General features: G+C 46.8%; 9 protein-coding genes across 9 annotated transcripts; 2 read left to right on the forward strand and 7 right to left on the reverse strand.

The window, feature by feature from the left end:
* Nucleotides 1-616: 616 nt before the first annotated feature.
* Nucleotides 617-1,200, forward strand: MTR2 (Mtr2p; the record flags this gene model as incomplete). Its single annotated transcript, XM_020209134.1, has 2 exons — nt 617-635; nt 680-1,200. The coding sequence occupies 2 exons, from the start codon at nt 617-619 to the stop codon at nt 1,198-1,200; spliced, it is 540 nt and encodes a 179-aa protein (XP_020067597.1).
* Nucleotides 1,201-2,365: 1,165 nt separating this feature from the next.
* Nucleotides 2,366-5,947, reverse strand: CANTADRAFT_88368 (40S ribosomal eS4 domain-containing protein; the record flags this gene model as incomplete). The annotated part of the gene is made up of 2 exons (XM_020211441.1): nt 2,366-4,197; nt 5,167-5,947. The coding sequence occupies 2 exons, from the start codon at nt 5,945-5,947 to the stop codon at nt 2,366-2,368; spliced, it is 2,613 nt and encodes an 870-aa protein (XP_020067598.1).
* A 907-nt stretch (nt 5,948-6,854) lies between these two features.
* On the reverse strand, nt 6,855-8,732 carry GYP5 (Gyp5p; the record flags this gene model as incomplete). Its single annotated transcript, XM_020209083.1, has 1 exon — nt 6,855-8,732. The coding sequence occupies one exon, from the start codon at nt 8,730-8,732 to the stop codon at nt 6,855-6,857; it is 1,878 nt and encodes a 625-aa protein (XP_020067599.1).
* A 1,898-nt stretch (nt 8,733-10,630) lies between these two features.
* CANTADRAFT_33263 (uncharacterized protein) lies at nt 10,631-11,881 on the reverse strand (the record flags this gene model as incomplete). Its single annotated transcript, XM_020208503.1, has 2 exons — nt 10,631-11,625; nt 11,701-11,881. Coding segments are annotated over 2 exons (1,176 nt in total), but the record flags the coding sequence as incomplete, so codon positions are not given.
* Nucleotides 11,882-14,687: 2,806 nt separating this feature from the next.
* GAL4 (galactose-responsive transcription factor) lies at nt 14,688-14,849 on the reverse strand (the record flags this gene model as incomplete). Its single annotated transcript, XM_020208632.1, has 1 exon — nt 14,688-14,849. A coding segment is annotated over one exon (162 nt), but the record flags the coding sequence as incomplete, so codon positions are not given.
* Nucleotides 14,850-15,942: 1,093 nt separating this feature from the next.
* On the reverse strand, nt 15,943-16,820 carry UBC15 (Ubc15p; the record flags this gene model as incomplete). The annotated part of the gene is made up of 1 exon (XM_020208538.1): nt 15,943-16,820. One exon carries the CDS (start codon nt 16,818-16,820, stop codon nt 16,314-16,316), a length of 507 nt encoding a protein of 168 aa, XP_020067602.1. The 3' UTR covers nt 15,943-16,313.
* A 254-nt stretch (nt 16,821-17,074) lies between these two features.
* Nucleotides 17,075-20,995, reverse strand: SGS1 (ATP-dependent DNA helicase; the record flags this gene model as incomplete). The annotated part of the gene is made up of 4 exons (XM_020208327.1): nt 17,075-17,419; nt 17,477-19,888; nt 20,144-20,668; nt 20,843-20,995. Coding segments are annotated over 4 exons (3,435 nt in total), but the record flags the coding sequence as incomplete, so codon positions are not given.
* Nucleotides 20,996-21,818: 823 nt separating this feature from the next.
* CANTADRAFT_24978 (uncharacterized protein) lies at nt 21,819-23,334 on the reverse strand. The gene has a single exon (XM_020207279.1). The coding sequence runs from the start codon at nt 22,878-22,880 to the stop codon at nt 22,203-22,205; it is 678 nt and encodes a 225-aa protein (XP_020067604.1). The 5' UTR covers nt 22,881-23,334; the 3' UTR covers nt 21,819-22,202.
* On the forward strand, nt 23,214-24,481 carry ZSF1 (Zsf1p). The gene is made up of 5 exons (XM_020206313.1): nt 23,214-23,515; nt 23,633-23,690; nt 24,041-24,069; nt 24,197-24,244; nt 24,269-24,481. The coding sequence occupies exons 1-5, from the start codon at nt 23,462-23,464 to the stop codon at nt 24,410-24,412; spliced, it is 333 nt and encodes a 110-aa protein (XP_020067605.1). The 5' UTR covers nt 23,214-23,461; the 3' UTR covers nt 24,413-24,481.
* Nucleotides 24,482-25,892: the final 1,411 nt, after the last annotated feature.

Raw genomic sequence — 25,892 nt, forward strand, 5'->3', positions numbered from 1 at the left:
CCACTAACATAGTGGAGGCAGTGACGTATTGGATGCGTATGAGCCAATGGTCAATTTGCCTATTTATGCCTAGAAGGTAATTTGCCGAGTCATGGCAGTATGAAGGATCATATGAAAGTCTGAAATATGTTTGCACGTCTGCTACTCCTAACCATGCTGTGTTATCTATGGATTACAGTAGTAATACAGCATGTGATGCGAAGGGCAGAAATTAAAACAATTAAGATCGCAAGGTGTAGTGGGTGCAAAAACGGTGCCAATGAGAGAGGTAGATCTTGACTTTTAGAGCGAAGCTAGGAAGGGAAACAGTAGGCATCGTGTGGATGTGGGTGTAGGTGCAAATAGGTGTATTAAGCTTAAAATGTGGTGCAAGTCTATCACAACGCTTGTTAGCTCTGCGTACCGCTATGGTGGTGTATTCGCGGTTTTTTCCATTTCTTGGTGGCGCGAGGTACGCTAGAACAGCAGCATTTTTAGGCCACTCTCGCACCAGAGCTCCCCTAAACTCAGTGCGATCCTCCGGTTCTCTCGCTATTCGGGCACCATTCCCACTAAACTCGCACCATCCCACTCACTACACAAAAGTAGGAAATTTCTTCAACTGCACAACCACAACATGTCTGCCATAGATAACAGTATGTACGCTAATCCCCACTGCCGTACCCGTACTAACGCCCAGCCCAACCCATAGAACCCTTTCTTAAGGACTTCTTGGCCTCCCTAGACATCCAATACCAGTCCAACTATGCCAATGTGGAATCTTACGCTACTCAGTTTGCAAAGCATCTCAAGCGGACCAGTGCCGTGATTGTCAACGGATCGCCATTGATACCCACTAACAACGACTCCAAGCTCGAATTTCAGAAGAAATGGTTGGCTGCACCATTGACCCAGCACCAGCTCAGCAGTTTCGACTGCCACTTGATTCCAGGAACAGGCACTTTCATCATCAATCTCAGCTGCAAGGTCAAGTTCGACGAGAGCGGCAAGAACAGACTTGGTGAGTCGGCTGACTTGATCCAGGATCCCAGCGTGGGATCTACCAGAATCAATCCCAGGCCCATCTGGAGCTCGTGGTTTGGTGCCAACATCAACTTGGTGGTGGACGAGAGCGTCTTGGCTAACAGCAGCGCCGAGGTCATCTCCAGCTTGGACTACCGAATCACCTTCAAACCTGAGAACAGTGTGATACAGTTATAATGACTGAGTATCAGATAGGGTCGAGAAGCAGCAGCAGATGTCACCGGCGATTGTCTTTCCGTGCTTACGTGGCTGCTTCTAAATAACACATCCTAAACTTACCCATTTAGGACTCTGACCGATGACGGTCGTTCTCTCAGTAGCGGCCGTCATCCATAAAAAGGCTACCCATAGGTCCTGGCGGACTGGGGAGCACACGGCATGCTACTGCCTGCCCATGGTTATATAGACTAATAAATTGAATTAATTACTGTATTCTCCAAGCTGTGGTTTGGATGTATTTTCTATGTTGTTGGTGTCCCATTTTTAGCAGATTTGAAAGACTGGTAAGCCTATTTAAGATGTTACAAATAAAACAACTTTCCTATCACATCAAAAAGCTTTTGAATTCTATAATTTTTTCTACTTTCACTGAATGTGAATAGTTCATGATCTGCCTTTCTTGGATTTGTCTTCTAATAGAAATAGACTCGGTTGCTGAGATATTTGTGCAGGGAAAGTCGGTGAAAGAAATACTTAAACCGCCATAATGACATCAAACATGTTTTCGACAGGAATAATATCTCATCCAATGACTCTGATTATTTATTCATCAATTACATTGGCTATGCTTATCTTTTAAAGGAACCTTAGAAAAGAATTGGCAGCATGGAAGTGAATGAGAGAAAATGGATCCCACTAAAACACCCATTTTATGCTCAAATTACTTAGTATTTTGAAGATGGTAGTTAAAAATTTGGAGCAAAGGCATTTAACATTAATTGGTCCTCATTGATTTTCAAACCCGAGGAGTTAATCTTACGTAGATGCCCATCACCTTAGCACTTCATAAACATTCAATGTAATTAATCTACGTGGTCTAATATTCGGTTAAAAAAACCGTATTTCAGAAGCAATAATTAACACTAAATCAACTTTAATGGTAAATTACAAGAATTTCCTTGGAACAATTATTCTATAGAACCAAAACAGGCCCATCACACAGTTTCTAGTCATTCCAGTACATTGTCTACCAATAGAATTAATGAAAATAAAAATAATTAGTTAAGCACATTTAATTCGAGGCACACTAGATATTAATTTTTCATTCCTAGAAGTTCAGCAGTAGCCATACTCAGGACGCAGGTCAACAATTTCATGGTTTGTGCTCGAAAAGTCTCCAGTTTCACACTTTGTTATCTTGGATGTAGTCGGTCAACAACTGGCCCAAGTACACGTCAGAGTATTGCTGGATCCGCACGTTACCCTCGAAACCAATCTGGTCCAAAGCCCACCATACGTTGGGGGTAATAAAGTCGTAAAAGACCAAGTCAACAGGAGAGTCGGGACCAGCAGTCTCGTCCACTTGTACTGATTCCACTACGTTGGGAATAGGAAAGTTGATGGTGGGCTTATGGATGGTGTCGTCCCCATTGGAACCAAAATCGTCGTGGGTCACGTAGCCTTTGGAGAGCTTCGTTCTCAACCTGGCAGCCGTCACTGGAGAAGCCTGCAACACCTGCTGGGCATTGCCTGCGCTGTTAAAGTCGGACCAGCCATTCTTTAATTGCCTGCGTGCTTGGTGGTGAGGAGGCAATAACTTCCAGTTCTGAGGATGCTCGCCAGAGGCTGTGGCGATGTAGTCGTCTCTGTTCAAGAGAGGAGCCACTTCCAAGGCCACGCTCTTGGGAACGGTGATTTTGACCCAGTTATTCTCAAAAGGCGACACGATATACTTGGTGTCGATGGTGTAGGGGCCCTTGTACAAGTCGTAGCGCACGGATCCCGTGTTGATAATGATCACACGCTGATGGTGGGCTTTCACCAGCTTTTTGGGGACCAAGGCTGTGAGAACTCTGGTGGTCAATAGGTTGAAAAGGTTCTTGGAACTGCCCAACGGTACGTAGTCCACAAAGTAGTTGCGATGCACCTTTCCGAGCGGCGTGCTGAGGTTCAACAGGTCTCTGGTGTCGGCTATCAACCTGGACACCTCAAGGCCTTTTTCTGTGTCGAAATGACGAAGCGACCGCTGGGTATGGGTGAGAAACGAGTCGAGGTTGAAGTCGATGTAGGAGCGGGAGAAGATCGTCCTGGCGACGTCTATGGTGGATTCCAGCGGGATTTCCTCGAGCGAAGGCACTTCTTTGCGAGGGTCTAAACTGACCCAACCGATAGTCTCACAATAGCGCCCGCTCTGTAACGCTGTGGCCTTTGCGTCCAACACAGTAAAGTCACGAACATGGCTGTGTCCGCCAAAATACTGGATCACGGTCTCGGGGAAGTACTGTCTCAACACGGCGTTCAACTGGTAGAGTTCGGGCCATTGGTGGTCGATAGGCACATGAGTCACGATCACAAGCAAGTCCACCTTACCTGCGTGTTGCTGAAGTACCTCTTGGAACCATTCCTCTTGAATCACGGTGGCTAGCGGCACCACACGCGTGCCCAGGTTGAACTTCTTGAAGTCAAACAAAAACCCAAACGCCAAAATTCGGATCTTTTGCTGAGGGGTCTGCCAGTACTTGTAGCGACTTCCAAAAGGCACGAACAGGCCGTTCTGCGAGTACTCCACGTTGGAACTCACGTAATTGTCGGGAAAGTGCTCAATCACCGTGTCGTACTCCTGCTGAGAATTCTCCCAGAGATACAACTCATGGTTCCCAATCGTCAAAAGATCGTAGTCCTGCTGGATGAAGATGGGTGTGGACACCAACCCATTGGGTGTAGTAATGTCTGAAAGCCCGTTTCCGTCGTGGCGATCGCCACTGTCAATCACAAGTAGATCCTGGCCATTGGCGTGTGCTTTCTGCTTGAGACGCTTGGTAAACGAGATAAAATCGCCCCAGTTGGCACTGTACTGCTTCTGGTTGAGGTGTCCCGAGTACCAGCCGTGGGTATCGGTGGTATGGACGAAGTTAATGGCATTCCACTCGAGAGGACGAATGGGGTGGCGAGGGTGTTTGGGGGTGTGGTGGTGGGGGTAAGACTGGTGGAAGGTGAAGAGCGAGATGGTCACCGCTAGGAAGACGAGCACCAGGTAGAACACGGCTCGGGACATGGTGAATGGGGTGGGAGAAGGAGAGGGATGTGGCGGTATAGGTTGATGTTGTGGCACGTGATTCTGGTCACATGTTCCATAACCACCGTGGTCTACACTAAATTAAGGGTTAATCTTCTTCTTTAAAGGTAGGTTCTTGCATAGGAAATACGATTAAAGGGCGCAAGGAAGTGCAATGAAGTCCTTCAGAAAGGGTAAAGTAGAAATACTAAATTAGAAAGCGTATAGACACTAGAAATCATAAAGCCTTCAGTCCCCGGTAAAGCCAGGGCATTTAAGAGCTCCCCGAAGTTAGAAGCGAAAATAACTGTATTCAGTAGGCCTAATAAATACATTGGTCGAGTAATTATACTGTTGAATCTTTAGCTATATTTGCTTTACCGCAACTCTATCTAGTTTATTGGTTTTATTTGCTATCCTATCTTCACCTTGTGATAGAAATTCTTCTATTTGATCTACTTATAGTAACTCCAGGCACCATAAGAGTAAAGTAATTCAGCTGGATCAATAGCATCTCAGCTGTAATTTCTTACAGCTCAGCCCGATATACGCCCTTATCATTTTGGCAGTTAGTTCGATTTTTACAGTCTCATTATCCAATTCTATCTCTCTGTTCATTACAGTCTCGTTATTGCCATTCTCGCGGTTCAGCTTGATTAATCTCATTGTTACTATGTCTACACGGTTCAGTTCGATCATATAGTCTCATTATCGCCCATTCTGACAGCTCAGCAGGATCAAGTCTGGCTATGGTCTTTCGTAGCTTTATCAAAGTGAAATTTACTTCATTGGAATTCAAAGCAATTCTCTCTAGCCTCGATAGTCACATTCCATATTTTCACCATTAGCCACTACGGTCTCATTAGCGCCATTCTACACCAGTTCAGCTCGATTATATTACAACGTCTATACGCTAAATGCTTACAAACCGCTTTGAGCTCTTCTTCTGTCTCTTTCTTCAGAGATGGACAACTTAATACCCTTACCCTTTGGCAAAGAAACGTATGGCTTACCGGCTTCGGTACCAATAACGAAAACGTTAGACAATCTGGTGACGAAAGTGTTTTCCAAGGTGTCCTTGATGTGGACCAAGTCGAAACCACCCTCGTGCTTTTCTCTGTGGGTGATAACACCAACTCTACCCATGTTTCTACCACCAGTGACCATAACCAATCTACCGGTGTCGAACTTGATGAAGTCAGTGATCTTACCAGTAGCCAAGTCGATCTTGACGGTGTCGTTGGCCTTGATCAATGGGTCTGGGTATCTGATGGTTCTACCGTCGTGGGTGACGACGTAAGGAATACCTCTCTTACCCAATTGGACCTTCTTGACCTTACCCAACTTGTAAGAAGCTTCTTCAGCGGTGATTCTGTGGACAGCAAATCTACCCTTGACATCGTAAACCAATCTGAAGTTTTCGTTGGTGGCTTCCAAGGTGATGACATCCATGAAACCAGCTGGGAAAGTGGAGTCAGTTCTGACCTTACCGTCAACCTTGACGTGTTCTTGCATCAAGATAGCCTTGACTTCTCTACCGTTCAAAGCATACTTGAGTCTGTTTCTCAAGAAGATGACCAATGGCAAGGATTCTCTCAACTTGTGTGGACCGGCAGATGGTCTTGGAGCGTAGGTACCGGACAATTTGTCCAACATCCAGTGGGATGGAGCGGCTAATCTCTTCAAGTGCTTCTTTGGTCCTCTACCCATTTTGCTTAGTGTGGTTGTGGTGTGAAAAAGAGAATTATTTGGTGATGAAATTTTTCAAAAGTGATGGGCGAGGGAAAGGCCGCGAGGGCTGGAGCCCTTTGGGTCACGTGTGTTTTTTGGGGGACTGTCACATTTGGGTGCGAAAGTGCGGGTCGCTCCTGATCTTACTAGGGCAATAGGATGGCCCATAAATGGGCCCATAGGACTATGGGCTTGTGGAGCGTTGATGTTTAGATTATCGAATAATTCAAATTCGAAATTCGAGAAAGGAGTACATCGTTGTAGGCGACACTGGTGGATTGGGGCAGTGAAACTAGTCTACAAAACTGAATAGTGTAGGGGAACATATTAAGTCCGAGGGCCCGTATTGGCGCTGGACTACAATCTATGTCAGTAGTAGAGGGAAAGTATTCTCAAATGGTGAGCTTAGAAGGGTAGAATATCAAATGATGGTATCATAAATTGGCAAAGAAATCCAGCCGTTGCGGCACATACACCTAGATTACTCCCTGAGAATGGCATGGATTCCTTATCGAAAATCAAAGATAACGCATATTTTGCTCTGCTGGTCTTAGTAGAATTAAGGATGTTTAAATAGTGAGGTTTTTATTGATCCTGCGTTAATTGGTTCAGTAGTGGCTTTTCACTGGACCTCTCATCTCCTCGGCCTGATCTAACGTGGAAAAGCCAAATTTAGAAGATCGAATTCGACCGTAAGAAGAATCCTACTGAGTTTATTCTATCAGGTATCAAATTAGCTCTCGGGTGCAACAAGCTGGCCAAACCAAAAATTGCCATTAGCTTAAATTAAAATTATATGTATAATCTGCTTATCCTAAATTCATACAAGAGTATGCTGGTGCCGACTGTATATTATTACTAAAATGGCATTTGCGGTATATTCTATCTACTTACCCCATCTTCCAAACCATTTCTTATTGTCCGAGCCCTTCAACTCCTGACTCAATTTCTCATCCTCAAGCAACAAATTGCTGAACTCTTCTTCCAAGTTAGCAAATTTCTCTGTTTCCTGGCAATTCTCAAGCAAGAGCTGTTGGATGCTATTCTCAATACTTGATGGTAACGCAGGTGATTTAGGTGTAGTAAAGGAGTCTTGAGAAGATGCAACTGTGGGCGAATCACTGGTCTTGGACTCCAACTCTTCTATATCAACCCTCAAATGTTCGATGGCACTACTAAGTTCGTCATTATCATGGAGAACTTCTGGTAACTTAACCTTGATGTCGACCATATTCTGCACAATATCGATATGGTCGCGATTTAAGTTGGTGTACTGCGTCTCAAGCTCCTTGATTTTGTATCTTAAGTTCCCGTTCTCGACCTTAATCTTTTCAATATCTTCCGTTTTTGCTGTCTCGCTGAGGTAGATGTTTTCGAATTCATTCTCGTATTTGGTTAATTCGACGGGTTCGACATTAATTTCCATGGAGTCCGTGACCAATTCATTTAATTTGTAATAGTTTGAGCCAGATGATGAGCTAGATATGGTTGAGTTTCTCTTGGAACCGGGAAGAAGAGAAAATCTCTTGGACGAACGCTTCAAGCCACCGTTTATAGAATTATTAAGCGATGCATCCTCTTTGAAGTCAACAAATTCCTCATTGATATAAATGTTAAATAATTTATCCTTCAAAAAGCCCAACAATTTGTCAAACTTCAATGCCAATAAATTTGATTCATTCTTGATCATCAAATTCACTGCAAACTTGAGGATAGACTCAATACCTTGAGTTATGATAATATCGTAAATTCTCAACACGATATCCAAAGGAAACTTGTATGCAAAAAATGTCAAGAACCACTGAGATGCATACATGGAAGATTTAATGCCTTGTTTAACCAAGTGATTGTAGAGAATTGGAGAATAGCTTTCCAATAGCCTATCAAATTCATACAAGAACAAATGCAATCCCTTCATTTCCGGGCTGAACAAATCTCTCAACTTGTAATCTTTCATCAAAGTAACCAACAAACAGAAACATTCAGCATCACTCATATTCATAATTAAAGGAATGGTAATAAAGATCATACCTTGCGTGTAACCCACATCAGGATCGAACAATGAGTATGCCTTGATGACGTTGAACAACTCCTCACCTTTGTTGACTTGTTCAACATTGGTAAAGAAGCTTGTTCTTGACAAGTCTCTTTTGATCGACTTTTCGTGGACAGAAGTTTCACTCTTCAATTGAATGTAGAACTCTTCCAATTGGAAGTTCTTTGATTTGGCCACCAACTGCCAGATTATTCCTCTGAATTCCTTGGGGATACCTGACATTATGAGCTTGTCTAACTCGTCTGATTCGTTCTTGATGACTGACTCGTAGTCATTCACAATCCGGGTCCAGAATTCCCAGTCGATCTTGTACTCGAACATGTCGCTGAATCCACCCACGGTATTCTTGATATCGTTGAATGTTTTCTTGATGTTTTCTGTTCCGGAGTTGATGGACTCTTTCAACCTCACATCTTTGGCCTTGAACTTATTGTTGAGCTGATTGAACTTGCTTTGTAACAAGTAGTTGTGGCTAGCTTTATCGTATGTCGAGGATAATTGGTCCAAGTTTTGAACAGCCTCCTGGTTGGGCTCCAAGATGGCCACGTCGTGCTGGTCCAACCTCAAACAATCTTGGATGGACTTCCTGTTGGGTAAGCTCGTGGGTGTGGTTGGCGAGGTGGTGGCAGTACCATTAGCAAAACCCAGGCTTGGGTTTTCCTCCAAAGTGGTATTTGGGTCCTCGTCGGCTATTATGGTCGCGTCCATTGCTGCCACGTCTTCCGAGTCAATGGGGTCCTCTGGTGCCTTGGAACCAGAAACTTCGGTTTGAAGTTGGGTTTCTTCCGAGGAATTGTTGGAGTTGTTACTTGCTAGAGATATGCTGGAGCCGTTGTTGTCGTTGTAGCTCAGCGAGTCGTCGTCAAACGGCTCCTGGTCGGCATTGGTGCCCTTCTTCTTCTTCTTCCTATTCTTCTTCTTGTTTTTGGCGACAGTGCTTGCGCCACCCGCAAGCACAGACTCGTTGTTCTCGTGCTGGGGAGCATCTTCGAACTCGTCGTTGGAGGACATCGCTGTGGGGACACGCTTTCAGGGAGAGTTGACTGGCGGTTAATGCCGTCTATGGGGCAGAACTGGCGCTAGAATGGACCTGCTGGGGTACAATTGGAGCTTTCAACCGCTTAATAGGGACAGGTGGGTATGCACTGGCTGTGAGGTGCAATTAGCTGTGGAATAGATGGAGGAGGTTTGGTTCCGAAGTATCCCTGGGATTAGTGGTGGGACGATCGTGTGGGCGAAACACGCACGGTGTTATGATTTGATCCACCCCACAAGTTGTCGGTAGAGCGCGCGTAGGCAGGCAGAAATAGACGGGCTAGCGAGGGATGCGCACGGTGAGGTCAGAAGCATTAGCGAGAGGGTTGGCACATCTAGGGAGGGCGCGCGGAGGGCTAGCGAGGCAGCGGGCGAGAGGGAGTCGCGTAGCTGGGCAGGAACTAGACGGTCTAGGCCAGTTTCTAATCGGATGGAGTCTCGGGTGTCTGGAATGTAGCGGATGGTCTGGATGAGTGGCTGGTAGTCGGAAATGTATTATTTAACGTAACAGGTTCTCTAGGGATAGTGGGTCCTACAGAGGGCCAGCTGAAGTGTTCACGAAGAATGACGAACGTCTCTAAAAGTATCGTTACAAATTATCTAGAGGAACAATCTTTGGAGTGTAGTATGGACTATTTTCATGTGTACTTTGAGTATCTCCGGTTAGGTGGTATTAATTCTGGACGTATTGGAATAATTCCTTTACTATTCCTGGTGAGCTTCCTTGTTATCCTTGACTAGCTACCATGGTATCCTAGGATAGTTGCCTTGTTATTCTAGAAATTTTCTTCTTGTGATTCTAGGAGTATTTCCGTTCTATCCCTGCTCTAGTCACCTTTATTATTATTTCAAGGGTGTTGATACACTGGGGATAACAATTCATACTACACATCAATTATTATCTGTCATTTTGGCAGTTAAGCCTATGACATGGCCAAATGTTTCGAGTTTGGTCCTCTCATATGATTGTGTTGGACAAACCTCAAGTGATTTGCTCACTAATTTTCGTATTTCGAACTGAAATTTTTAAATTACAAATACAAATGGCTTCCCTGTACTAGCAATCAAGGGCTTTCATCTCTTTCTTATGTTGTACTATATCTCAATCATTCCCCTAAATTTTGGATTGCAAAACTGAAATATTCCTGTCAATAAATGCCGTTATCTAGAAAGTACTTTTTGATAACATTGTTTAATTTCAGGTTGTGGTTACAACTTTTTATCATCCTAATTTTACGAATTTCCTTATCGCAATAATTTATCATTACTTTTACGAATCACTTCGATATCATGACATTTTGTCTTCCTACTTCTACGACATTCTCTCAGAGATATTTCAGTACGTCAACCACCAGTTGGTAGTTTCGACTCACGCAGTCAGGACTATCATGCCTAGGTTCATGTTACTTCTCTATTTTTCCGCTCTCTGCACATTTCATTATAGTTACGCTACAGCTTTCTTCACAATCATATATTGAATATTCATCTCTCATTCCGCCGACAGAATCCTGTTGCAGATCATGCTAGTCTTGCAGTTATGCTGACACCCAGTAGTACTCATCGGAACTGGGGAATGATACTTGTGGTCCAGCCACCTCAATCCTGACAATTTCTTCGTTGGCAAGTGGGAATACCAGCAGCTCCGACAACAAATCGTCAGGGTCTTGGGTCTCGCTGTCAGAACTGCCAGAAGAACCCAGGCCGAAATACGAACTAATGATGTCGTTCTGGTCCACGGGAGTAAGTGGAGCAGCAGCTGCGATTTCGGGTAAGGTTGTTTCATCATCGTAGTCGGAATAGATCACTCCTCCCGTGATGTTCTTTTCTCTGCACAAAGATTCCAACTTGACGCTGTCACAGTTGGGGAAGTACACCCTGAGGACGTTTTTGTGGGCAATGTACTTGATGGGCAACTCACCTAACTCGAAAAGATTGGCGATGTCTTGCTTGAACTCGCGAAGCTTCTGCTCGAAGGCCTTAACACTGTAGAGCATCTCATCCAACACTTCTTCGCTGAGAAGCGTTTCGTGGGGAATGTTGAGGTTGAAGGTGATTGGGAACTCGATGTAAGAGCCTTCGACCACTTGGTTGCACTCGTGCTTCTCTTGGGTGGTGGCCGAGGAATCGGTCCGTGCCAACTTCATGGTCAACTGGTGGTGATTGGCCGTGAGCGAAAGGTTCAACCTCAAGCCTGGGTTCTTCTGTTTGGCCAAAAATGGTGCAAAACGCTTGTTGGCAGGTTCGTCTTGTTTTCTGTCGAACCCATGGTATTTGTCCTTGAGGTGGTTGAGAAGGGGTCTGTAGCTGAAGCTCAACTTTGACATGTGGAGCTTCATCCGGAACGTGTTCTGGTGGGCCTGTGAGAAGTTGTGGAACATGAACCCGTGGTTCAATCCCCTGAACAACTGCCTGGTGTCAGCAGGACGGGGATGGTAGAACTTGGCGAATAGCTTGATCTTGGCGAAGAAGTTACTCTTGTAGGAGTTGGCGTTGGTAAAGTGGTTGAAAGACCACGAGGTTCCAGCAGAACCACCAGTGGTAAACGTCCCAAAGCTACGAGCACCCGCTACGAAAGAGCCGAAGCAACGCGACTTTCCGCTGCAAGATCTGGGGCAGTACGAGCTGAAGTAGCGACGGGCACATGTGGAGTAGCGACGAAGGCCTCTGGCGTTTTGGCCATTTCTTGCTGGAACCCGTACTGGGACGGGAACTGGCGAGTGAGCCTGTTGAGGGTGCTCTGCAAGGGCCTCTGAGAGCTCCTGGAGGGCTCTCTGTATGCGCTGGGAGACGTTTCTGGTTCTCAACGAGATGACGTTTCTGATTCTTCCCAACATGTTGTTGTTGTTGACGCTGGAATAAATAACCAGCCTTTGGAGGGCGGTAAAAAGGGGGAGTGTCTAGCTGTGGCCGTGGACGGTGCCAGGGAGGGAGGGCGAGGCTAGACGGGACTTAGGGTGGGTGGCAGCCTAAAGAAGGGTTGGGTAATTCTGGAAGACTATGGAGCAGTTCTGAAAAGGGATGATACCTGGCCAGGACACGACCGGTGACCTGGCAAATCCGGGTGGGCTCGGTGCCGGACGCGGAGACCAGATTTGCAACCGGGGAAGGAGGGAGTGGTGAGGAAGCCAATGAAGGGTTATGGAGGAGTTCTATTATATGATATAGCAGTGCAGGAGAGCTTCACACTGGTTGCTTAGATGATTCCCATTTTTATGGGTATAAGTGCAGATATTTAGTTAAGGGCTTCGAATAATTGTTTGAAAAGTGATAAATGTATGGATTAGTTCATAGTATAGATATTTGAAAGCTCGAATAAATGATAGTCCGTTTGGAGAGTACTATTAGGGTATAAGTGCATATGTTACGCTTGAAATCAAAAAATTGCAGTTTGTTAGTAAATGATATATTTAGGTCAGATGATATACTTCAATTGAGCACTTCAGATAATTGATAGTATTTAGTGAATAGTTCATTTATTGAGTATAAGTGTAAATCGTTTGGTTTCGGAATATACACATTCACTTCAGATTATATATCCTAATTTATTTTGTAGTTTACTTCGCTTAGATGTATCTCACTAGTCCTTAGTACTTTTCGCAACACTAAATAACCTCCAGTGTATGTTATGCTTCATACTTTGAATATCCAACGTATGTTCAAATAAGGCATACACGAGTCGATATTATACTCCAATAATCACTCGAGTAAGTTATATAATAGTGAGGAATCCATGGAAATAGATTTGTTAGGGCACTAGTGTTTGCTTGCAAAATAAACTAAAGTAATTGTTCGGTAAAAAGTTATTAGGTACAATTTCTGGTACTATTTGTAATTATTCAGATTAGCAGGATTCACTATAGGTTGTTTTTCAATAAAATTAGGGAAGAACAGATGGTCGGCTTCGGATCCTCCCTCGATATTCGTGCATAGCCAAGGGGCAACCTGATGTCCACCACCTCTACACTATTAATAGAAGGAGTGAGCTGAAAACTCTACGTAGGTAAAAATGGTGTATGGTGCTGTAGTTTGAGGTTTATCAGTTGCCTGAAATTCTTTTTGTTGACTTTCTCCTCAAGATTAATGGTCAGAGTTTCTGGATAAAAATTCTCTGTGTTTCTGGCTTTTACAAAAGTATATACTCGGGGTTTCTAAGTTATTTCCATTTCATTCTGGGAGTTTGTGATAGTTCACTCAATTATATTCTCTAAGTTTCTTGATTCTTTCTATTCGGCTCCTTATAGATCCTGGACAGTTCCAAGAGTTTACAATGATACTACCTATTGATCTATGACCTCTTTGACAATTCAATGGATGCTGAGGAGTAGAGACAGCTATTGGAGTTCAAACATCTAATATTACATAGTACTTCTCTCTGGCTTGTCGTGACTGGTCCAGACACCGTTCCGGTCTTTGGTTTGGTTGCATCTACAGGTGCATGCGTGTCTGCGTCTGGATAACCACGCTGCCATCATGCCACCATCACACCATTCTCCAAAAACAGCACAGGATGATCCGATCGACACCACGAGATGTTCTAGCCACAATGTGTCAACGTGTCACTGACGTACCACGGACTCCCAGCGGTATTGCAATGTGGGTGTCTGAGGTGGGAATTAATCCGGTGCATGCATCCAATTTCGAGACGCACGGTGCACAAGAATCAATTCCGATACCTCTCCTCCTTACTCTCACACTCTCAGTCCTCTGACTCTGCCAGCTCTACATTCGTTCGGTGAGGCATATCATTCTATATAACATCTCTATAACTACATTACCAAAAGCAAGACATAAAACGTGAATCGTGAACGGGGCATTAGGGGGTTTCTTCGGTGGTTGGACACTGGCGCGCGTCGGACATCAGACATTGATCATCTGGTCGTCCATCACCTCGTCAAAGATTAAATCGTAATTCCCCTCAAATATGTCCCCGCTGCCAGACACGGGCGCACTAGGGCGCATTTTCTTGACGCCAAACTTGAACTCGTCCTTGTCGTAATCGGGCTCCATCTTGAAGGTGGCAGGCTTGCGGGAGATCTCGCCCATCATGGCCTCGGTCTCGTCCAACGCGCCATCGTCCTCACCGTAGTTGTAGGAATTGAGCGAGAGGAGCGAGCTGGGCGATGTCAACGAGTTGTTTCCAGATGTGTGCGACGCAAACTCCGACACTAATGGCTGGCGGCTGTATTCGGGCGAGGTGGTGGGCTTGAACACCGACGGCGTCACAAACTCAAAGTTGGCAGGAAGCAGTCTTTTCTTGGACGCAGGCGGCGCGGTCTCGTTGGTGGGAATGTTGTTGAGGTTGAAGTCGTCGATGATTTCCTGCTTGATCTTGATCTTGTCAATGTGGTTGAAGTCCTGGGCGGGGTCGTAGTTGGAGGCAGCCACGGGGTGCGACCGCGAGGGCGTCAACGGATAGGTTGTGTCGTTGGTGGTGGCAGCGTGGTGAGGCCCTACAGTGTCGGAGCACGGCAGGTGAATGGAGGAGCGCACGGAGCCGGAGTCTGCATGCTGCTGCAAGACTGCCTTGTAACCTGCCAATTTGGACTTGTACGATTCGTTGGCTAGCAACGCCTCCATGTCACAGTACTCCGGGAGGAGGAACTGGATCAAGTCCTGGAGAGCAGACACCTTGTTCTCGACCTGGGTGAGATGGGCACGGGTGAGCGGCGACCGCACGGTCCGTGGGCTGTAGTAACAGCACCAGCTGTGGTGGATACACTTGGAGCAGCGAGGATACTCTTTGGAGCACTTCAATTTGCGCTTACGGCATGAATCGCAGGCCTGTTCGATGTGCAGTGGGTGTTCGTCGCCAGCAGGCGCCGGGAGGGATTCAGCGGGAGATGCAGGCGATTTGGTCAATGGGGATTGGGTGGTGGAAGTCATCGGGAGGCTCCAGACTTCGTTCCAATGGGCAGTGGTGGCGATACGGAAAAGACGGTGGTCGGCAGCACCAGCGCAGATTGGAGCGATCTATATAGCTGAAAAAAGGAAGTTGCACAAAGTGACCATGAGGGTTACGAGGCGTGGCCTCCGGTGGGAACTTCGGCGTTGGATCACCAGACAGACATGCAGAGGACGCAAAAATTCGGAAACCAGAAGGGGCACCGCGATGGCGCCAGTTGCAGGCGATAGCGAGTAGCACCACTACCACCACCACCACCATCATGGCAGGGGTGTCTGACGGGTCCTTGGTGTCGGATGCAACGTCAGGGCAGGCTGCGACTGGCCTCAGACACCGCCAGACATTACCACCACTGGCGACCTCCGTGCCCCCTGGCCGCCATACCGCCACTTCCAGTGCCAATGCCGCCTGGTAGCCACCTCAGACACTTCTCCTCACTTGTTTTTGTTGGATTGTTGGTTGCTGCAAGTTATCTGCAGGGCTACCACAACGTGCACGATGATGTAGATGTATCGGAGTTCCCCTCTTTTTTTTCACTAACGCACCCGCCGCCGCCGAAGCGGGCCACGCCATCGGCGTCGGAGTTTCGCGACGGAGATGGCCACCAGACAATTGTCGGTTCCAGCAACCGCAACACCGCAACTGTTGCCGCTGGTAGAGGCGGAAGTGTCGGGGTTGGCTGGCACCCCGCTGCTACATTCGTACTCCTCCACCAGCGTGGATTTGTCTGGCCAGGTGGCCAAGTCCGCACCTTTACTTCCGCGAAGAGGGGTACTCTATCGGCCAATCATCTGCGCACACCGTCGCTCGCTACATGTCGTTCGTGGCCGGAAAAATCTGACTGCGCCTAATGCGGAACGCTCGGTGGTCACAAACGGTTGTCTGATCGCGCCAGTGTCTGTTTTGGGTGGCTCCGAAACCAGGCCGGCTCGTCACGTGTGTGTCCGCGATATGGCTATCTCCTATCTCTGTTTATTACCTATCTATAACATGCCGATTAGTTGCGGAACGAGTGGATCACTGCAATCCAATCAATTCCAGACCGGTGTGGATGCTCCAGCGTTACTGGTAGAAAAACGGGTTTTACACCTATTTCGGTAGTACTATGGGTGCTACACCATTCTGGTAAAAGTAGGAATGTTGCACCTATTACTGGTTTTTATCAGCTCACTGTTTTTTGTATCACCAGTCCAGATAGCCCCCACGGGCTGATGCAGCTGCAAAGTTCGCAACCACAAATTTCGGCCCATTAACCTCAATAAATCAAGAAAGGAAAACACTCTTAGAAGCATTAACCATGGCTGATTCCCCACTCCAATAGCGATTAATCATAGTTAGATTAATGACCACACTTACACATCGTCGTCGTGGTACGTAAACTTGGTCAGCTTGGGGTTCAACGGAGCATGCCGCACGTAGCTGTCGTTGTCGGGAGGCCTCTCGAGCACTTGGTTGGTTCCCAACAACGACTGCACGCTCAACAATACCGACTCCACCGAGCAGGCAGGTGTCCAGTCGTCTCCCAATAAATTGAGACAAATGTGGCCATTGGAGTAGATGTGGGGATGGATGGGGATTTTGGCTTCCGACGCCTCCTCATCGTCGAGCTCCTCGTACTTGATGAACTGCACCTGGGGTGAGTCCACGGGATACTCGCGGGTGATGCGGACACTCAAATAGTACCTGTCGTTTTCGGGGTACAACGGGTTGTGCTGAACCTGGATCCGAAAGATGTATTCCGACATGGTGTCTGCATGCTGCACCATGGTGATTCCGGGTAAGTTGGCCTTGACCAAGCCCTGGTACTCCTTGAGAAGACGCCTCTGGAACGGGTGGGGTCCCGCTGGTGTTCGTGGCATCTTTAGCTGGCCTATCCTTGAAGGTGCGTTCTCTATAGTGAGGGCGTCGTGCGCCTACCGATCTATAGTGGCATGGCTCGTGCCCTGAACCCATCAGTCCTTTTTGCAGCTCCTCCCGTCTGGGTTCCCCCCCTCCTCTTCGCCAGTTGCGACTTGGGCTTGTAGCTCTTCCTTGCTGCGCTTCGGTAGCCTTTTGCTCCAGGTCTCACAGTGCTTGCGGTAGGTAAAGCCTCGCTTCGTTGCGATAATGTGCCTCTCAAAGTGTTCAAAATTGCCTGGTCCAGCTGCGACTGGTTGAAGTACGGCGACTTGGCATTGGACGCATTTCTGGACTGTGTAGCTTGCGTTGTAGTTGGCAGGTTGCCTTTTTTTCTCTCTCTGGCCAAGAATCCCAATGTCTTCTTGAAATAGTTAAAACTCTCTAACTGCTCTTTGGTGATTCCCGTGAGCTTGGCGAAATCCTTCTTGTTGGTAGGGAGCTTGATGGCCATGTCTGTCAAGGCAGTGTCGCTCACCACCTGCTGGAGCGGAGTGCTTGTTTCTGACAGAACCTCAATTCTGATTTTCGACAATTCGCTGTGAGCATACTCGATATGAGCCTTATTCAAACTGTTCTCGACCTCTGCCCCAAATTGATTTGGAGGCAAAGTAATCACTGAATTATAGTCTCCATTAGACATCTGCCGTGCTGTAACAAAGGAATCTTGGTACCTGAAGCCGTTTAGGCCCATGCCACTAAAACTTTCAACAGCACTGGTCCTCAATGAAACGTTACTCTGATAAGTAGTGGTTGCTGGTTTTGTGGTTTTGGCATTGTTATTGCTGAAGCTTATCTTGATCACCTTTTGACCATTTAAAACCTGATTTGCATACTTGCCAACCCGGACGTAGTTAGATGCAAACCCACCCTTCATGATTTGATACTCCATCAAACAGTCTTCACTAAGCAAATAAAAGAAGATTCTTTCCACGTCAGTCTTGTCCAAAGACTTTCCCTTGCCATGAAATGGACTGTGATTATGTCCCAATTTAACGATTTTGCTTGAGTTAGACCCTTTAAACACATCCTGACAATGTAAAACTGTGACTTGGTCTTCCTGTATGGATTGCACGAGATTGATGATGTCTTTGGCGTACTCCGTACAATTCTTTTCAACAGTGGTTATATTGCTTGAATTCAAGCAGTTGTCACATTCTTTTCGGCACTCGATTGGATTGAAAGACTCGTTGAAGTAGTGCAAAACTTGCTTTCTACGACAGTCGGTGGTATTTTCACAGTATTGCACAACTTGTCTCAATTTAGCTAAATGGTTTTCCTTACCTTCGACAGTCAATTCCTCATCTCTATGAATCATATTTTGTAGCTGTCTGGCGTCTTTATAGGAGTAAAACATGATACATTCCGAGTGTTTACCATCTCTTCCTGCTCTACCTGTTTCTTGATAGTACCCCTCCAAACTTCTAGGAATAAACAAATGGATCACGAATCTCACATCAGGCTTGTCAATTCCCATACCGAAAGCAATTGTTGCGCAAATCAACTGAAGCTTTCCACTCTGCCACATGCTTTGGACAGTAAACCGATCTTGTGGTGACATTCCTGCGTGGTAAAATGATGTTTTCAATCCATACAGACTCAATTTTGCACTAGTTTGCTCGCATGATTGTTTCGAGTGACAATAAATGATTCCAGTCTTACCATTGTGCTTGGAAACGACAAAATCCTTAATCCATTCCACGTAGTTGGGAGTTTTCCATTTAATTTCGTAAAATAAATTGCTTCTATTGAAACTTTGCTTCAATAGCACGGGGCTAGACATTTTCAAATGATGGATAATATCCATTCTAACCTTCTCATTCGCCGTAGCAGTCAATGCCATAAGTGGAACTCTAGGATATTTCTCCTTGAAAAAGCTCATTCCCTGGTAATCAGGTCTGAAATCGTGGCCCCATGAACTAAGACAATGGGCCTCATCAATAACAACTCTTGCTAACTGGTTGTTTTCATAAAGCTTCCCGATAATCCTTTGCACCATAGCAGAATTATTTGCTTTCTCTGGGGATAAATATACTATCTGTAAAAACCCATCACGAAATAAGTTCAAGGTTTGCTTGTTATCATCACTGGAAGCTTTAGAACTTATCATTCCAGCTTTGACATTCAAGTTAAGCAAGTGCTGAACCTGGTCCTGCATCAACGAAATCAAAGGAGATATAACGACGGTGGTTCCCTTCGTTTTACCACCTTGTATCAAAGCTGGGAGTTGGTAACACAAAGATTTCCCGCCTCCCGTTGGCATCAAAACAAAAACGTCTTTGCTCTGTAAACTTGCACAAACTGCCTGTAATTGATTTGGCCTAAATGATCGAAGTTTGAATACCGAATTCAACACGGTGTAAACCTCATCAATAAAACCTTCCGAGCCTGGTGGGATGTTCTCCTTGTTTGACATTGGAAGCAATTCTCGCTGATGACTATTTAAGATTTTCATCAACTCTGGATCATCTTCGTCACTAAAATCGTCGCTTTCCACCACATTTTCGATCATTTGTGAGATCGGGCCTGGCTCAGGCTTGGGGATGAGTTCGATTTTCTTTATTGGAGGTTTCGAGAAATAGGACTCCTCGTCATCAGATATTAACTCAATAATGTCTTCATGATTCAATTCTCTCTCCTCGTTCAATTGTGTTGTAAAGTCCTCGATTTCTTCTATATCATCATCATTCTCTGCCTCTTCGTCGGGATCTTCGTCAACTTCCTCCGACCTTTGTTCTACTTTTATGGAATCCATTTGTGTGGATACTTCTTCATCAATGCACTCAACCTCAGATTCAAGAGGATCATTATACTTAATACCATAATTTTCAGCAACATCGGGAGACAACCGAATTTCATCAAGAACATTACCACCGTGGTCACTCTCATAATCTGATTGAGCGCTTCTATAAGTTGATTCTCCATCAGTGACTATTTCATTGTCATCAATAAAACTTCCTAAATCATCCTCGTCGTTTCTTTCTTGGGTAGGTGTTCTAAGACCGTCCATTGTCCTGTCACCGAAGTGATCCTCTTCCATGGATATATCTGATGCTGGATTATTTATATTATTGTTGTTAGAAGTATGAATGTGGTCTTCATTGTCTGTAGTTGTGATAGCGTTGATATTTGTGATACTGGTGCTATGCATGCTATGGTCGTAATCATTAGAATTATCAATTTGGAATTGTGGAGCCAGGATATGCTCAAATGCGATTTGACTACCAGATTTGGGGGTTTCTGGGACTTTGAACACTGTTTCGTTGTGTTGGATGGAATCTGGAACGTTCAATTTTGAGACAGCGGCCGCAAGGATGTCATCATCCGAGTCTGAAAACTCGTAGGTGTGTATATCTTCATCTACTGTTTTGATTATTGGTGCGGGAGCAGAATGTATGGGCTGCAGTTCGGATTTGCGCTTAGCCTCGAGCTCCTTTCGTATGCCACTGATTTCCATGTTGACTGTCTCCAATTTCGGATTGAACTCACTTCTATAGAAGTTTTGCTTTGCATCGAGCGAAAGCGAAGTCGACTCGCTGACTTCAAATCTCTCTTCAAATAGTCGTATTTTAGTGTCCTGCAATGCTATAAGGCTTTCAAGCAACTTAGTTGGCTCGGGGCTTGGAATGGCGGAGTTAGTATTCCTGGGGTTGCCAGCGCTAGTTCCATTACTGCCACTGCTATTGGCACTGATGCCTGTTCTAGCCTTCGAAGGGATCACAGTCGACACTGGTATTTTTTGAGCACCATTGTGGCTGCTTTGGACGCCATTCGAGTTTATACGTGTGTCTTTGGACTTGTTTGGAATGATCTGCTGTTGTGGAGGTGATCTGGAATCTGGAATCGCTGGTTTGTTGGTAGTCGAGGACACATCATGGTCAAAAGTAAGATCAATTATATCGTCTTTTTCCTCAATACGACTCGATCCATTCGATGCAGCGCTTGTGTGGGTGACGGGAGGCCTTGTCTGATTTGAGGGTGGCACTTGACTGATCTGAGTAGAGCCACGAAAACCGGTAGGAATGTCCTTTTTCGGGAACTTCCGAAGAGCCAACTCAACTATGGAGGGATCCGGCACGTGAGGACTGTGTTGTCTTAGCCAAGTGAGCTGTGACAGAAGGTTATTGGAGTTGATCATATAGTATGAAGAGTACGGGACGCGTTTGACATAAACATATGGTAGTCACGTGATCGGGTATGGCGATGGTTCCAGCGTGGTGGCGAAATAAGCTTCGAGGGAAAGCGAGGAAGAGCGAAATCTGCACCATGAGTGAAAGGTGGATAAGGTTGTAGTTTCGGGGGTTAACTTGACAAAAACGGTATTTTAAAATTTCAGTTGAATTATGAATAAATTTCAAAAAAGAACACGAAGAAGGTAAAATAATTGAGAAGCCTGAAGAGAAAAGTTATCGATATGGATAGAAATAGTAGTATGGTCAATAAGGTTGTAATTGCCAGTTTCCTGAGATTTAATGCTATATTATAAATAAATTCTCTAGTATTGAATCGAGGCATGGACAAGGTAGCTGTTCAATCGACTGAAGAGCACACGAACAGAGGACTGCTTACTACATAAGCACATGATAATGTACAACTGACCACCGATAGAGTAGTACCCACTATATGTTATAGGCAAGATAATGTACCACTGTAAGACCACAGAGATATTTATCTACTCTCTAGAATTAAAGCACACTCACTGTGAGACAGTGATAGTGCACAAAAATTTGAGCACACGCTAACTGATTACTACAACAAGGCAAGCGGCATCTGATCACGTAAGTCTACAGTGGTAAGGTCCACATTTCTACTATAAGCACACTCATTACTGTAAGACCAACGACTGCTTACTAAAAAGCATACGATAACGTAGCACTATAGGGCCACTGATGCAGGAGTACTTTCTGCCAGAAAAACACATGGCGATGTATGAACTGTTAGTCTACAAAGATAAATATCACTGGGAGCTGCTTACGACAAAAACTACACGATAACTGTCAGTCCACCGATAGAGGACACCTCTCTACAATAACCACACGAGATGTCTGACCACTGATCCTTGACTGCTTCCAAAAAAAACCACACGATATCTATTCAGGTCAGTCCACCGATTGAACCTTATAATTCATTGATTCAAAAATCGAACGACTGGCATTTTCCCTTACCAGGGCACAGCCATCGTAAACACCCAAATGCACACGAGCAGTTGCGAACTCTACACCTCTGAATTTCCCGCACCGGCCCAAAATGCAACATGGATCTCGTCTCCACTGGCGTGTTGGGGCATCTTTGAGATGCGATTTGAGCCATGGTATGGGAATTTTCCAGCCATGGTTGGCCAATTTTCACCCGTTGGGCCAGTACTCTCCTATTTTCTCGACTCTCCCAATAGCTCTCCACTCCCAGTTGGACCCCAACTCTCCTCCACTCCTCAGACCCTTTCCTCCCTTTCTGATTACCCCGACTTTTGAGCTCCCCACAATCACCGCGGCAGGAGGTACAGTTCCGAGCTGGTGATGGGATCTGCCCTCCACCGATAAGAAGCGCGAGTCTGAGAGGGGTAGGCCCAAAACCGGAACGGACTGCGAAATGGAAAAAGGGCTTTCGAGCTTGGTCATTTGCCGCAAGCAAACCGTGCCTCGACCGACACTCGGGCCAGAGTATGGCAGGACGTTACACCATCGCCAAGACCCCAGTGGCGGATCGATCGAGTCGGAACTGGGCCACGTGATCGGGAAAACTGGCTGGTTCCCTTGTAGGAAGCGGTTCCGCCGTGGATGGGTGGAGGGGAAGATGAGGGGCATGTCAGTTCTCCACTCTCTCCACCAAACCCCACTGGAGGCAGCGCCACCACCCAGCCTGGAGCGCCCCAGCAAGTGTCCCAGCAGGCGTCGCAGGGCCAGTTCCGTTGGGGGTTCCGCGGTGATTTGCTGGGACCAGCCAATGGTGGGTATATCCGCACTCGCTGGTTCTCCTCCCGGAAAAAACTGTGTCCGAGCAAGATAAAGTGCCAACAAAGACATCTCAGATGGTGGGGTTCTAGAACAATACGGTGATGGTCCGGTCCGGCATAGGAGATAACCGGAGCCAACGTCGTGAGTATGCATCCAGTGACATCCAGAACGACACCCAGAGCGACTTTCACCACCACCCACGAAATGCCACTGTCGCTGCTGCTCTCCCTGTCTGCACCTGTCAGACAGACACCGTCACCACCAGTGGGCCCACGTCGGAACATCCCCCAACGGTCCGCGGGCCATCACGCCACCACTGCTCCCCTCCGACAAATCTCACTACGGCTGCGCGCGCCCCTATACACAAAACCAAAATGTTGATCACTTCCCCTCCCATCGCTGCACCAGATATATAAACATCGTGCGCCGGGCGTCTGGTGTCTGGCAGATCGCCGTCCACGCAATTCTGCACCACCTACCGCCAGCAGTCCCACCACTACTACCAGCACTACACTAGCACCACCGCTCCACCACTGTTACTCCAGCACCAGCACCTCCACCAGCCCACTAGCACTACCGTCTTCTTCCATTGCCGTCTTGTTCCTCCACAGTCACTGCTAGTCTCCCGCCACTGCCACACCACTACCCCCATGTCACACTTCCACCAGGTGCCCTTGCGGGTGTTGCCTGTTGAGCACCCCGAAAAGACCGTCCCCGCCCTCTACTTCGGGGCCGCGCTGGCTGCCAAACCCCGCCAAAGACCCTCGCTCGCTAGCGTGGGCTCGCTGGCGTCGCTGGCGTCGCTGACCTCGTCGTCCACCGCGGACTTGGCCGCTGCGTTCCAGGGTGACTTGTTGCCTGACTTGTGGCACACCACCAGCTCGTCCTCCACCAGCTCTGCCACCTCATCTGCCATCTCCTCCTCGCCTGTGCTCCACATGGACTTGTCGGTGTCGCCCTCGTCTGCGCTCCACCACGGAATCTGGCACACTCCCTCCCAGCCCTACATGGCTGCCGACTACGCGCAGTCGTTGCTTCCCAACAATCTCTACTCCGATCTCGGTGGGCCTAGCGAGGAAAACGTGTTGCACAGCGTCGCCAAGGCGCCTGCTCCTGCCTACACCTACGCAGAGGAGACCGAGGACATGTTCAGTTTCGAGCAGCAGCAGCAGCAACAGCTCCACCACCACCAGCCCCAGTCGCCAGTGTACGTTTCTGCCCACCACCAGACTCAGTCGCCAGTATACGTTCCAGCCCAGCAGCAGCAGCAGCAACACCACCACCACCACACGCCAGCACACCACTCCCGTCGCCACAAGTCGGCGTCGGCCGAGCCCAAGCCTCAGTCCCAGACTGCCCAGGCGGCCGCCCAGACCCAACCCCAGCAGCTGGTCAACACCCAGTTGTACAAGACCGAGCTCTGTGCGTCGTACATGAAAATCGGGCTCTGTCCCTACGGCAATAAGTGCCAGTTCGCACACGGAGAAAACGAGTTGAAACAGGTGGAAAGACCTCCCAAGTGGAGATCCAAGCCGTGCGCTAACTGGTCCAAGTTCGGCACCTGTCGCTACGGTAACAGATGCTGTTTCAAGCACGAGTAACCATATCTGCTTCACCCAACCCTGAGCCTGAAAGCTGCTTCGAAGGCAGTTGGTTTTCACCCAAAAAGAGCCCCCGGCTTGCCTATTTAATTACCTGATGTTTTCTGTTACGAATTATGAACCGTTGCAATCGTTTGCCTATTTATTTATGTTATTTATTAAAGGATGCCCATGGAATAGACAACCACCACTGTAAGACTGCGCAAGACCAGTTCGTAGCGATTTGTCATTGCTGTCCCGACCTGTCAGAATGTTGGCTACAGTTGCTGTCTGTCCCGACCTCGGCGTTATCTCACGGTGGATGCCCATAACTCCGAGGTATGGCTCGCGATCTCGCTGATAGGAACCTCCGGAAACTTCCGATCCTAGATTTCCCGCCATTCCACCAGGAGGCACAATTTCAGTTCCACCAGCAGGCCTGCCCTTGGCCCTCGTGTGATCTGCCCACACTTGGCCAGAGCACGCGGTTTGTCTATGGTGTGATCCGCCCACAAATACCCACAAGTGTCTGATGTGCATATGATACTCGCTTAGCTATTCCGGCCTTGTGTTAGGTGTCAGCTCACAACTTCGGGAATCTGGAAAGATCGGGTGACCCAGGACTTGTGTCCGAATGGTCTGTCAATGGCAGTTACACGCCACCGGGCACACTAAGCCCCAGTGGCAGACAATTGTCGAAAACAAAAATAGTTTGGTGCTGTTGCACCATTCGTTGTGGTTGCTTCTATTGCCGCACGGACCAGTTCCTAACCCTGCAAATGTTCTTTTCCGATTACCGCTACGAATCGGAGTGCCCGGGAAATCCTGTATCTGGTGGCCCCCCACGGTTGTTGGGCAGTTGGTAGCCCCCACCATTTGAGTCCTCCAGTGTTGGCGCATAGTGCCAAAACTAAGTCAAGAACAAATACTCTGAATAGTTTGGGCCCCAACATTCACGTTTTTATACCGTCTATCTGAAATGTGCCAACAATGCTGCCGAGTAGGTGTGAACTGTGGCAACTCCGCGAGTACATCACCTCTGAGATGAACGACAAGGAATCGCAGAATATGTATCCTTGTAGCCGTCGAATTCTATTTTTTCAGGTTTGATTTCACGTCGTCATTGAATGGATTCGTAAATCAAGCAAGTGATTCGTTCCACACCCTGATTGCCATCTCACAGCTAGTTAATAACCTTAATCAAATAGCAGTAGATAGTCTCCAAGTAGATTTTGAAGTAATTGCAAGTAATTGCGGTTCCGTTGAAACCAATTATATTAGAGACTGGGATTGATATTTCGGGATAATTGAGGCTTTTACATTTAAGTCACCGTGCTCTCCGCTATTGGAATAACTGGAGTTGATATGTTAAAATACAATATTATGAATAATGTATCGAATACTGAATTTTGTCGCACTTTCATTCCTACAACTAAAGGATGATCCCTAACAATGATAAACTCCAAAGAATCTCGAACCTAATAAGCCTTGCGCTTACTTA

This window comes from Suhomyces tanzawaensis (genome assembly GCF_001661415.1).
Source record: "Suhomyces tanzawaensis NRRL Y-17324 unplaced genomic scaffold CANTAscaffold_1, whole genome shotgun sequence".
In the NCBI taxonomy this organism is placed as follows: Eukaryota; Fungi; Ascomycota; class Pichiomycetes; order Serinales; family Debaryomycetaceae; genus Suhomyces; species Suhomyces tanzawaensis.

Coding starts and splice junctions, on each gene's coding strand:
- CANTADRAFT_24978 (XM_020207279.1), bottom strand. CDS start 22,880: ATGTCTTTGTTGGCACTTTATCTTGCTCGGACACAGTTTTTTCCGGGA.
- ZSF1 (XM_020206313.1), top strand. CDS start 23,462: ATGTCACACTTCCACCAGGTGCCCTTGCGGGTGTTGCCTGTTGAGCAC. Junction 23,691..24,040: donor TGACTTGTGGCACACCACCA/GCTCGTCCTCCA, acceptor GCCCACCACCAG/ACTCAGTCGCCAGTATACGT. Junction 24,070..24,196: donor CCAGTATACGTTCCAGCCCA/GCAGCAGCAGCA, acceptor ACCCAACCCCAG/CAGCTGGTCAACACCCAGTT.